Raw genomic sequence first — 14,518 nt, forward strand, 5'->3', positions numbered from 1 at the left:
TTTTTTTTTTTTTTTTTTTTTTAAGTAAATTTTTTTTCTTGTTTTGTTCTTGTTCTTTTATATCATACTCATTTACTAAATTTAGTGTCTCAAGATAAAATGTAATTTCATTAGTTCTTTTATTTAAAGATAGAAGTTTACATGAAATCAAAAGTTTGAATTACAAGTTACTTAGTTTTCCATATGGTGGTTGTCTTCGTGTGTCTCTAGATTAGCTTCGCCTTGTTGTCGTCGTCAACGACGAATACGTCTTCGATCAGTGTCAGCAACATTGAGTCGTCTTGTCCGCTGCATAATATTTTCTACATTTACCAAGGTTTGGTCACATATTTAACTAACTCTGGTAAACTGTGTTGTACTGAATACTACTAGACATCTTGTACAAAATTATTCTATATGATGAAAAAAGTTAATACTAAAGAATGTTCATATCATACATTTGAAAAACATAAGATAATAAAACTCTTATCATGTAATAGTGGTAAGTGTCGTCAGATGTGATAAATCGTTTCGTGATTGAATCATACTAGGAAAACTAAACATTTGATACAACTTGTCCATTTATTATTTCTCTTTGTGCACAACGATTATGACATGTACGTCAGTATGATATATATTCTACATGACTTTGATGCCAGTTGTGGTCGTGCTTACCTCTCAATCAGTCTAACATTGTGTTGGGAGTATAACACAACGACGATACCATTTGTCGCAAACTAAATGGTCTCAACACATGATCTGGTTGATGTCACCCTATTATATGGAGGCATATAAGAGGGTTAACGATCAACCAAATGTCTTAACCATCACGACAATAATCAGACACTAATGACTAAATATCGTGCGTGTATGACTGCCAATTAATTTAGAAAAAAAATGAATAATTAGCGTGTATGATTGCCAATTAATTTGAAAAAAAAAAGAAGGAATAATTAGACACCCAAAAAGTATGTAATATTCACTTGTATACTAATTTATTACTTGATTGTGCATTTGGTTAAATATTTGTCAATATATTAGTAACATATTTGCTGACTGTCTAAAAGCAGTTAATACACCACTCCATCTAAATTTTTTTAAAAATACAATTAATTTATATATAAAATGGTAATGGAACAAATATATAAATAAAATAATACTTGACCCTAAGTGGATGATGATTTGGGACCTGTAACTGGACCTGTGGTGCTACAATGTTAATTTTTTCATAAGCCCATACTTGTAGTAATATCAGTGGCCCCCCTTATTTCCAAAGCATGTGCATTAGCAGCCCGACATAGTTCTCTATAAAGGCATGTAAGAAAAACACCGACCCACGAGTATGTACTAGGATGCTCGAAATTAGCCAACAGTGGAAGAAGCATAAGACGTACTAAAATGTTCGACTTGTCAGCGAACAAAAATCCTCCAATAAGCTGCATAATGTATGCTCGTGCATATCTCTGTAGGTTGATGTCGTTGGCATCAAGAGACAACTCTGAAAATTGGGATGATAACCACGGGATACTCAATCTTGAGCCTTTCAAATCATCTGGTTAAATGTCCAAAAGACCGTTACAAATAATTTTCCAATCATATTATGATGAACCTATAACAGGTTCTCCATCCACTAGTTATCCAAATTGAACTACAACATCCTGCAACGCAATTGTGCATTCCCCACAAGGCATGTGAAATGTGTGGGTTTCTGTCTCCAACGATCTACCAAAGTAGTAATGAGGTGCCAATCTAATTGGATAAATCTATTATGTGCAACCCCAATAAAACCAGCCTGTTGTACATAAGGCATAATACGTGGATCAAACATGATTGTATGTTTTGTTGATGCCCAAACAGGATAGCATGTTCTGTCAATGCCTCATTCTCCGATAGCCTAAAACTACAATAAAGGAACTATCCTATATCGATTGTGAATGATGGATATTTTGTTGATATAGTTGCACAAGATTAAAAGAACTATTGGGTTTTATGTCCTAAAACTCGTGGTTTTAAAACTTATTATGAAAATTCAATAAGTTGTTATTGAATATATGAATTGCTTATTTCGTTTTAGAAATAAATCCAATAAACTAAAAGATCCATGATTATTACACGAATACTTGAACTTTATGTAGAGACATGAAAGTGGGTCAGGTTTGAGTAAATAGTCAAAATGATCTATATATATGAATAAGGTTGGGTGCCTTATTCTGGTAACACTATTGGATGTGGCCCATTTTGTAGTTGTTACAAGGAGTTGTAAAGTGCTACAGACGAATTGATCCTGATTCGTATATGTCATGATATGATATGAAGAGTGGGGCCTCTTGTGCAATGAGTTTGTACAAGATTGGACCACAAAATAAGTCACTCTTACTTTATAATGTTGTTTACTGTTTAAGACTGACTATTTCAAAGTGATGACCTAGGTAACTTGACCTTAATCCTAAGCTAACTATGAACTCCTATTTATTTGGGATTATTCTTAGATTTGCATAGGTGAGGGTTGACTCAACAGCGCCGGCTCAATAAACCTCCATTTCATGGGTAAGACCGAGTAGATAGCTAGGAACATAGGGTGCAATATGGAATTCACTCCTACCCACTTTCAGGGATAGTAGAGAGGTTGTTCCCCTAAGTGCAGACTCCAGGTCTTAAGTAAGGGCCCCATCTTCTCATTGGCCTGAGAGGGACTCAGATCAAATCAAATCACAAACCAATTGTTCATTAGAGGATTAGTGGGACTTAAGGAATAAAAGGTAATCTCGGGGGTAAAACAGTCATTTGACCTAGTCGTTATTACGAATAACCTGTGAAGGGTTAACTTACTAATTATGGTTATATCGAATGGACACAATATATCTACAGTGAGAGGAGTGCAACTATGGAATTTAGTGGAGTGACCTAGTAGTTGGGGTTAATTCGATGTAAAAAGTTTAACCAATTAATCTCGGATCGTTGGAGTCCATGATTTGTAAGTCCACGAGATCCTCCTACTAGCTCACAAATGGATTAGCTTTAAAGTAGTGCGATAAGTTAATTTGAACCATTCAAATTAGAATTAAGAGACTTTGTAATTACTTATGATATAATTACGCATTTAATTTTGGAACTAAACGAAATTAGAGAATCAATTAATATTAAAATATGAATTAAATATTAAATTCATGAATAAAGATTCATGATGGTAGAATAAGTGTTAAATTAATTTAAAATTTATTATTGAATTATTTAGAATTAATTAAATTGTTTAATTAATTATTTATTATTAATTTTATTAGAAAATTAATTATTGAATTAATTTTGTAAAATTAATAAAGATTCCATTTTTGAAAAATTGATTTTGGAAATCAATTACAAATTCAAAATTGAAAAAGATAGAAAATGAAAAATCCCCAAAAGTGAGATTTCTCCTCTTTCTATTCAACTTGCTCACACATTCTCTACTATGGTTTTCAGTCAATCTTCAAGCATGAGGTGTAATTCATGCAACAATGTTGTTTGCATGATAGTCATGTAATAAATAAAGAAGATTGAAGTGGAAATCGGGCATGCAACTGAAAGTTTTAAGCTGAAAAACTTCAAAGGTTGAAGAAGAGTTTTCAACTGAAAAACCAGAATCTCTTCTCCATTTTTTCCTCAATTCAAGTTTATTTTAAGTCCCACAACTCAATCTAAGGCACCAAGAGGATATAGGAAAGGCCTTGAGGTGGTTCACAAGTAGATTTGGAGGAGATTTACAGCTGGAATCGAGATTTAAGTGGTTCTTCAAAGGTATGTCATGAAACCCTCTTATTAGTTTATGAGCATGCTTAATTTAAAACTAAAATTAATGAATTAGAATGCTTAATGATCCGTTTTACTTCCGCTGCGTGTTTTCTAACTCTAACAAGAACCAGGTTCCATGATGTACAAACAATGAAAGAATATAAATATATATCAATAGAGCCAATTCCATAACAAATTCAGTTGACAACAAAATCCATTATAGACTTCATATACTTGGAAGTCAGAAAATTTCAACGATAGAACATTCCATATATACTTCCCATTCCAACTACGAAATAATAAAAAAATAATCTTTGGTATACTACATATATTATTACATGTGAATATACATATACTTCAAACACCTAAAGTAATGGCATAAAATGTTTAATAAATCTAAGTATATTACAAATACACTAATTTATGGATTGTAATTGCCTTTTTTGATGTTTTAGGGGTTTCAACCAACATAACAATTTTGTGTAGGTCAGTATGGGATGTTTGATTGCTTTTAATTGTTTGATACAAAATTTTAATACTCAATATCAACTTAAAACTTTGGATTTTGTCATTAGTTACAAGTATGACATTAAACCAACATTACTCTTTGTTTAGATATATATGATATATCAGATAGGTTCATAATTGTACATCTTAGAACACTTAAATGTACAACACCTTTAGATACATATGATATGCATGAAATTAAATGCCTACTATGACAGTACATTTCATATAGATTTCATATATTTGAAAGTCAGAAAATTTCAAGGATGGAACATTCCATATATTATTTCCATTCCAACTACGAAATGATCAAGACTAATCTTTGGTATATTACATATTATAACATGTGAATACACATACACTTCATGGCATAAAATGTTTTATAAATTTAAGAATATTACAAATACACTAATATATAAGACATTTACAAAATGATGACCAACAATAAAAATAACATATCTGCAACATTATGATAAAACAAAACATAAAGAAAACTTTCGAATATGACAAATTGATATGATGCTCAACAATAAACTAACTTCCAAAAAATTTGAGAACATGACATATAGATGGGAAAATAATTCACACATCTACCCCACATTCAATGGGTATAAATAATAAAAAAAAACATCGAAGATCCATTTGAGTCCAAAATATAACTTAATAACAAAAATAAAGTTCAAGTACTAACTTAATGACAACGTTAAAAAACCAAGGGAAAATTAGATATTCAGTCCATAGGTTGCCTTCGTTCCCTTTTCATCATGGCCAACTTGATAAAATAAAAAATAGCTATCTTCACTGCATCTTCAACATTCTCAAACTCATAATTCGGGGAATCCTTGTCCAACTCAATGTCATTCATGTTGGACCTATCTCCCAAGTACAACTTCCTAAGCCTAAGAGTTCTATCATGATCAAAATCAACTACACGCCTGAGACTATATCTCAAACCTGTCACAATATCAAACTTCTCCCGGCCAAAAGAAACATTCTTTCTAGCAACTTAAAGCTAATAACGTCTTCCCTATCCTCTTGTACCTTCCGCAGAAGAATATAATGACACAAAGACCCATCAAAAACTAACTTAACATCCAAAAAATGACAAAAAATAGTCTGCCTAAATATATACAGTGCATAGGTGTTAACTTGTTCTTAACATTTGCACTACTTGAGAATGTCAAGTTTATTTTTTTTTCTCTTATCATTTAAAAAATGTCAATAACTATTGAGTGGAGAGTATTATAAATATGTTAAATTAGGTGTAGTGTAGATGTCCATTATTAGTGTCTATTGGTCATATGTCACTTATCCATTAACCCATGTGTTGTCCATTTGTCTCACAATTACCCACTATTAGTGTTCATGTAATCCACCTTCCTACTTGCCAAATTGCCTATAAATAGTGGCATTTGGTGGGTTTTGAAAGACACATATTATATCCAAAAAGATTGGAGAAAGTGGAGAAATCCATTCTTTGTTATTTTATTTACTTTTTGTTATTTATTTATTTTACATATTTATATATTTATTATATTTATTTATTTTATTATATATTATTATTATATTATATTTTCTCTATGTCCGTCGTTGTGCTCTTCAAATTCATAACACGTTATGAACACGTACTTCTATCATTTTTCTCGCTAAAGGTAGATCCTAAAGGTATGTCGGTTTTTCCCTCTTTATTATAATTAATAAATTTAACGTTATTTTGCATATTTAAGATTTATTAAATTTCTAAATAAATACAATATTTTATGTGTTGATGTTGACATTCAACATGTGAAAGCAATTAAGATCTTAAACATTTTAACTATATTATTTTTAGATTACAAACATGCAAGTCCTTAATATTCTACAAATTTAAGGTTTGAGTGAATACTTTTGAAGAACTCCAAATTAGCTCCAATCTTCACTGGTATCCGAAATGAGAGGGAATTTGAAGGGAGATTGGAGGATTATTTTGTTTTTGGTGTCACTCATGAATAAAAACTCATTCTTCTTCAAAAATCTCAAATTGCATGCCATCAATCTCAGCAGATGAAGACTGGTTTTGTCTTCCTTCAACATGCAATCTAATTACACAAGAGATTGACACCAATTTTTCAAACATTCAGTGGATGTTTAGGTGTTTTAGTTAGTGTGTGAAGTGGGAAAAAACCCCCTGAACCCCTAAATTCTATTTTAATTTGATTTTTTCAATACAAATCAAATTTAATTTGAAAAACCCAATTTTCAAATTTAAAATGAAATTTCATTTTATTAAATATTAATTCAATAATTAATATTTTAAATTTAATTAATTAATTCTAAAATAAATTAATTTTAATAATTAATTAAACAATTTTAATTAATTAACTTAATTTAATATCAAATATTAAATTTATTAAACATCAATTCTTAACATGAATCCCTATTCATGTATATAATATTAAAATCATATTTATATATTTTTCAACTCGTCAATTTTGTTCAATTCGATAATTAATTGTTTAATTATATCATATGAAATTAATAATTCCCTTAATTCAAATTTGAACGTTTCAAATTCTCCCATCACACTATTCTAAGGTTTAGTCCGTTTATAAGCTAGTAGGGGATCTAATGGACCTATAGATCATGAGCTCCAATGATTTGAGATTAATTGACTAAACTCTTTTAGCCAAATCAACCAACATTTGTTAACTATTGGGACACTCTACTAAAGCCCAGTAGCTACACTTTCCTCACAGTAGATATATTTCTGTCTACTTGATTTAACCATGATCAGTAAATCGATCCTTCACAAGTTGTTCGTATTTATAGTTAGGTTAAAATTACCGTTTTACCCATATAATACATCTTGCTCCTTAAGTCTCCACTAATCCACCAATGAACAATTGGTTTGTGGTTCTACTAATAAACCGAGTCCCTCTCAGTCATAGAGAGGGTGAGGCCCCTTGTTCAAGACTAGGAGTTAGTACTTAAGGGAACAATACTTAAGGGAACAACCTATTTGCTAACCTTGAAATCGGGTAGGAGACCAATGAACAATTGGTTTGTGGTCCTAGCACTAAACCGAGTCCCTCTGATTCATAGAGAGAGTAGGGCCTCTTATTCAAAACTAAAAGTCAGTACTTAAAAGAACAACCTATCTACTAACCCTAAAATCGGGTAGGAGTGAATTCCATCTTGCAGGACTATGTCTCCAACTATCTATCCGGGCTTACTCCTACAATGGGAGGTTTATGGAGCGGAGATGTTGAGCCACTCCCACCCATATAGATTAAAGGATAATCCCGAATAAACAGGAGTTCATAGTTAGCTTAGGATTGAGATTGAGTTACCTTAGGTCGTCGAATTGAAATAGTTAGTTTTAATAGTAAATGACATTATAAAGAAAAATGACTATTTTGTGGTCCGATTTTATGCAAACATCTTTTGCATAGGATGCTCCCACTCACATGTCTCTACATGAACGATTTTGGGATCATGTCGTTTGTATCAAATACAAAGTGGTTTGCATCCATAGTGTCACCAGGCTAAGATACCGAACCTTATCTTTATACTTATAGATCGTTTTGGTTATATACTCAAACATGATCCACTTTTATGTCTCTACATAAAGTTCAAGTATTCATGCTATAGCCAGGGGTTCGTTAGTTTATTTGATTTAGGCTATTACAAGTGCAATTTACATGTTCAATAAAACCTTTATTGAATAAACCTTAATGACAACTTTATTGTAAATAGAATAAGTTTAAAAATTACAAACTGCGAGTTTTAGGACATACAACCCAACAAATTCCCACTTGGACTAAAACTCTAGTTGGTTTACACATATATAAATATATACAATGTTGAGTATGAGAGAATAAATATAAATACAATAAACTAGGGCATCAGATACCCATGAATTCTCCCACCTACCCTAGATTTATGAATCTCGTAGTCCTAATCTAACTAGGTGACCCTTGAATACTTTAGCCGTGAGGGCCTTTGTAAATGGATCGGCTAGATTGTCTTATGAAGCTATTTATGTGACGATCACGTCTCCTTAGCATACTATATCCCTGTTGATATGGTATTTGCGCTCAATGTGCTTCCCCTGCTTATGGCTCTTTGGTTCTTTGGAATTTGTAACTGCTCCATTGTTATCACAATAGAGGGTGATATGTAGATGCATTTTTGGAACTATTTCTAAATCAGTCAAGAACTTCCTTAGCCATACTGCTTCTTTTGTTGCTTCAGATGCAACTACATACTCTGCTTCCATGGTAAAGTCAGCAATACAATTTTGCCTTATACTCCTCCATACTACAACTTCTTCATTAAGAGTGAATCTTGATCTTGAAGTAAATTTTCTAGAATCCATATCAGTTTGAAAATAAGAATCAATGTATCCTGTAAGAATCAGATCCTTAGAACCATACACAAGCTTGTAGTCTCTCTGTCATACCTCTTCCCAGTTTACCCTCTAAAATTGGAAGAGGATATGACGGCAGAAATTACCGACCTAGGTGCCAACTGCCTAACTTAAACGAACATGCTTAAACCTGAATATACAACGACTTGGCACAAACACATCCATGAAATTAAATAGTGCAAGTCTTAAATACAGTTCCAGAAACAAACATATGATCAATGAAAATAAGATGACCAAAATAACATGTGTCCCAAAAGAAAATGAGTTCCACAAGTCCCCGACTCCTTTCCAAATGTCTGTACATCAAAACAAGTTTAACCTAAGCTTCTTTCTAAGGTCATCAAACTTTAGGTGGCAAGCTGCAGCGGATTCAACCACGAGGAAACTGACTACTACCTGGAAAAGGGAAAACATTTGAAAACTGTGAGCTGGTTGCCCAGTGAGTGACACATAGAAATACATTTCTTCTCAAACCTTTTATATGCTTTAATGTAAAATAAATGACATGCTGAAAAATAACCTCAAGAAACTTGCCTCATTTCATACATTAATCATAGCGTTATAATCAATCATGCTAGCAAATCTTAGTTGAGAATGAGCATTCATAGCTCAAGCTCCCAACGTCCATTCAAGGCCGTGAAATCTATACTTCGGTCCCTTAATGAAGGTTGTGGCCAGGAGACCCATACTTCGGTCCCTCATAAAGAACTACCTACATGCACTTGGAGTATACTAAGTACCATCAACATCTTAGGTACCCGGTACATTAGAAACCTAACATCCATGGGAAATTCTAGCATCATTATCAGTCACATGCATGCTTCACAATTAATAACATGTAGTTGCACTTCTTTTCATACATTCTTAACATACGCTAGGATTAACAAAAGTCATTTAAAATACATATATAACTTTAGTTGCTTGTAAAACCATGAACAATTAGCATGAAATTCATTTGAACTGCATGTCCCTCTTGTAGACATATTTGAAAACATTTAGTCACTCACAAATCCTTGGGCTTGGTTCTTTATAAGCTTTGTAGGCCACTCTAATGGACGTAGTTCCTACACATAAAAGGATAGAGTGTAGTTGCTACTTGGTCTCCCTTTTGAGACTACTCTTTTAACTAAGCTTATACATGGCATTGTGTTGCCCATTCGTCCAACATTTTCCATATTCAAATTCTAACATAAATAACTTCAAAACTAGAACCCATTTCATGAAAGTTCCTTCTCCAAACAAGTTCAAAATTTTGTTACCAATGTTACCTCAAAGTTTCAGTGTGAAACTCTTTGTGGTTTAACTTGGGCCCTCGAATCTTTCCCGATAGCCCTAACCGCAAACTTGAGTAAAGATTCTAGGGTTACTTCCCAACATATCTAACTCGAACCATAGACCTTTTCTTGCCAAGGTTTCTTCCACAAACTTACTTGGAAAGGTGTCTACGAGAATACCTTAAAGTTTCAGCTCGAAAATCCAAGTGGTTCGGTCTAGATCTATGTTTCTTCATCGAGTGCCCGAAAATGCCCTAAAATGAACCTTCGACTCTTCCTTCCTTCTTCGGCCTTTTTTCTAATGAGATCTCCCTTCCAAAGGCCTGATTTCAGCAACTAGACTCGAAAAGCTTTCCAATGGTACCAAGTTTTCCTAGTTTACTCGAGAAAAACGTCAAAAGATGAGCCCTTGAAGTTCTCTTTCTTTTTATACTACTGTCCATCCCTTCACCTGAATCTTCTTAAGCCACCTCACCCATTAATGGAGATCAAGGGCCGAGAATAAGCCATCTGTCTAGATAACTAAAAGAGAAGTCAAAACTGAGCATTTAAGTCTGAATGTTTCGAGCAACTCATTTATCGCTGGGGAAACTCAATGGGGAGATTTCCTTACTCGACAGACAATTCCAAGAGACTGTGTCAAATACTCGATGGGAGGACTCGCTACTCGATGGGGAACTCGATGCTAGGAGCTAGCTCGACACGCACCCTTACTCGATGCTCGAACTAGACATGCGAGCCTTCTTCGCTCATCCTCGACACTCGCCTCCTTCCTCGCTCACATATACTCGACACTCGGCAGCATCTACTTGATGCTCGACCCTTCTCGATCACTTATACTCGACGCTCGCCTCCTTCCTCGCTCACTTATACTCGATGCTCGACAGCATCTACTCAATGCTCGTCTGGCGCTTACTTGATGTTCAAGCATCCTTCAATACGATCAACACTTAGCCAAAATTTCCCTTGTCAAGCCAGGATGATGTGAACGAGAGCTAAGCTTCCTTACTTAACCATTTTCTCCAGCTTCAAACTCATCTTTTACTTCGGGATGTACAAATCAAATCTAACTTAGATACTTAACCCAACATTTTGCTTAACTTAACAGTAAACATAGTTAAAAAGAGAAAAGTAAGGTGCGGGTCTTACAACCTACCACCCCTAAAAGAAATTTTATCCTCGAAATTTACTTGTATAAGTCAGTGGAAGAGTTGAGGATACTTCTTCTTTACTTGCTCCTCATACTCCCACGTTGCCTTTTCAACTCCATGGTTGTTCCACAATACCTTCACTAAAGGTATGGTTTTGTTCATGAGCACCTGTTCTTTCCTGTCTAAGATCTGGACTGGATCTTCATCATATGACATATTTTCCCTGAGCTGAATCGGTTGATCCACCAGTACATGCATAGGATCAGGTACATACTTCCTCAACATCGAAACATGGAAAACGTTGTGAATACGTGTTAGCTCCAGAGGTAACTGTAACTTATATGCTATCGGGCACACTCTTTCTATAATCTCTAAGGTCTGATGTACTGGGGACATAGTTTCCTCTACCTTTCAAATCTGAGTACTCAAGCGAATGCGGTCATTACATGATTGCGGCTACACGATGATAACAATAGTAGAGGGATGAACGCAAGGTTGGTGGAATGGAAGCATCAACGCATCTCTTGGGAAAATCAAAAGATGATGTTGAGATTTCACCTACCATGCCATTAGCAGCAGAGAATTCAGAAAAGGACCAACGCGCCACAAATGTCAGAATCAGAGCAGGTTCATAAATGTTGTCGGCGATCCATGCTCTATAAATAGAAGCCGATGAGCAGAATTTCATTTCATCCAAGGTTTTCACCCAAGGTTTCCTACCTTCGGGTGGATCCTTGTGATCCAAACGAACACATTAGAAGAAAGCTTGAGACTTCTTCATCTTCTTCATTCATTCTGAGTGACGACCGAAGCCTTTGCCGGAGTTAGATCTCGAGAGAGTCAGCTCCACCGACCTTCCATGGCACCACCGGCAACCTTGACACACATCTATTGGAAGCAAGACATTGCTTCCAGCTGGTCCTTTCATTTTCTCTTCTTTTCTTATATTGTATTGTATTACATTTTGGATTAAAAAATTAATACATTGTGTGTTTAATGCATTTCTATGTTTCCTTCCATTCCATCTCCATCTTTCTTTACTTAGCACCTTTAACATTCATTGCATCACTTAGTGAGACTGTTAGAGTATCGCATACTTAGTCATGCAGATTAGAGATATGAAGCATGTAGCAAACCATCGGAAGGTGTGCGTTGTGCGAGTGTGTGAGAAAACCTTATTTGCTTAGTGTGAAGCTGTAGCAACGCCTGTCTATAGGCGGATGCAACGCTTGTCTATGAGTAAAGTCAGCAACAACTAACTGCCTGGGAGGGTAAGTGGTTAGTTGCATTAAGCAATGTAAGCAAGTATTCACTAGAGATAGGAATAATCTTATGGCAGCCAAGTTTATGCGGTTACGTTGTCTTATGAGCGCATTATTCATCATTTAGGCATACTTGGAAGAGTAGTCTAAAATCCAAATCTAAGACTCGAGAGAGCGGATTGAAACCCATAAGCAAGAATGGGAATTTAGGAATAAGCTTCGTTTGCTATTACACAGCATATGCACCCTACGGAGAGGATATTGCATGCGTCCAAGAAGTAGGATACGGTGGCGGTATGCGGTCATCTTGTCTATGTGTGAGAGCACATGAGTAGGAATAGAGACTTAGGAATAAGGCCTCTGGACATTTCGCATACACATCGCGTACATCCTAGATTTAGGCACAAGTGTGTGTAACATGATCGCATAGCTTGCGTTGGCTGAGGTTGCCCTTGCGGTCAATCTTAAGGGTTGCGATGAAGATATCCTCACATTTTATCTACTTTCCATCCATTTACTTCACGTCAATAGTTTTCGTGTCTCTACCTCTCATTCGTACTTCTCATTGCATTGTCTGTTAGTTAGAAGTAAGAGTAGTTTATAGCTTATACCCTCCATCATTCTATTATTCAACCGCCGCAAACACATTACCGCATAGCATTTAGTTACAAGTCCCTGAGTTCGACCTCGGATCACCCAAGAAACTTGCGTTCACGTTATACTTGGCGTGAGCACAAGAAAACTTATGACGAGAACGCATGGTCATTGCATACATTCGTTAACGCATAGTTTCATTCCAATGCATGACCACCGACTCATGAGTTTCAATGCATAACCTTAAGAACATGCATTGCATATTGCATTATCTAATTTTAGTCATCACTACCCAAATTCCATCATACCATGAAGGCGTACTAGGCAATCCAAACAAGAAATCCATCGTGACATGGTCCCACTTCCACTCTTGCACCGGGAGCGGGTTGAGTAATCCTGCGAGTCTCTATCTCTCGAATTCAACCTGTTGACAAATTAGGCATCAGTCAACGAATTCAGCTATTTCTGTCTTCATTGCAGGCCACCAATATGATCTCCTCAAGGTTATGTAAATTTTGGTGCTTCCTGGATGCATGACATAAGTTGAACTGTATGCCTCCTCTAAAATGGCCCTGGGCCCAAGATTCAGACCAGGATTCGGCCCCTGATATGTTAGGATTGGTGTCCTAATTCTCCCGGAGTCTTGTAGTTTGTAATCTATACACATTGTAATGAAAATAAGAGTTATTTTATTTTGCATTTACTCATATCTAATAAACAAAGCTCGATGGTAATTGTATGCAAACTTAAACATGTATATAATATATACAAGTGGATCATGCCTTAAGTGGTAACCTAAATAGGTCTGTTATAACTTGTAGAAATACAAGTTATTTATGCCACCTTATCTAGATATTGTGGCTAAAAGTTAGTAATTATGCACCAATTGTATGAAAATTAGCCTAGTATTACAATAGTTATAAATGTTTGTGATTACACCCACTAACACCAAAAAGATGGAAGACAAGCCAAACTATACTCTATTTTGCAGGAGACTAAGTCACCGCTTGCGCTCAAGGGCACGAGAGACTAATCAACGCATCTCTGTCACATTGCGCCCGTCAATCAACAATGAAGAGATGATTACAGCAATGACGGCGCGATGCGACAGTCGATCCAAGAGCTGTGCTTCAACCGCATGCGGTAATAAAAACAAACATCGCATGTGAACCTATGATCGAAAGATGCAGCTGAGCAACGCAAAAGCGGAGGATTGAGACAAGTGTACAACTAACGGTTGTGCAGAATTGACGGTCTGATTGCATAACAGAAGGAATAATATCCCTCCATCTTCGAAATTACCATAACCATGAGTGGGGACCGCAAGGCCGGAGTCAAATATTTGCACCTATAAATACCCCATTGATTTCAGAGAAAAGGTATGCTACTTGATACGGGGCTAAGTGCTGCTAGACTTTAGAGAAAAGGTTGAGCTGAGTGCTTAAGAGAAGAAATCCAGGAAGAAGACGAGATAAGGCCGAGAGGTGAATCTCAGATCCAACCTGCCATACACCCGATCGGAAGCTCTGTGCAAAGATCCCTGCTACCGGTAGAGCAAGCCTGAGAGGGAAGCTC

General features: G+C 35.4%; 1 protein-coding gene across 1 annotated transcript; it reads right to left on the minus strand.

Annotated features, from left to right (window-relative positions):
- Positions 1–11,135: 11,135 nt before the first annotated feature.
- LOC120084893 lies at positions 11,136–11,483 on the minus strand. Its single transcript, XM_039040703.1, has one exon. The coding sequence runs from the start codon at positions 11,481–11,483 to the stop codon at positions 11,136–11,138; it is 348 nt and encodes a 115-aa protein (XP_038896631.1).
- Positions 11,484–14,518: the final 3,035 nt, after the last annotated feature.

This window comes from Benincasa hispida, chromosome 9 (genome assembly GCF_009727055.1).
Source record: "Benincasa hispida cultivar B227 chromosome 9, ASM972705v1, whole genome shotgun sequence".
Lineage (NCBI taxonomy): Eukaryota > Viridiplantae > Streptophyta > Magnoliopsida > Cucurbitales > Cucurbitaceae > Benincasa > Benincasa hispida.

Bases quoted from the DNA above. Each gene is read 5' to 3' on its own strand.
- LOC120084893 (XM_039040703.1), bottom strand. From the start codon at position 11,483: ATGTCCCCAGTACATCAGACCTTAGAGATTATAGAAAGAGTGTGCCCG.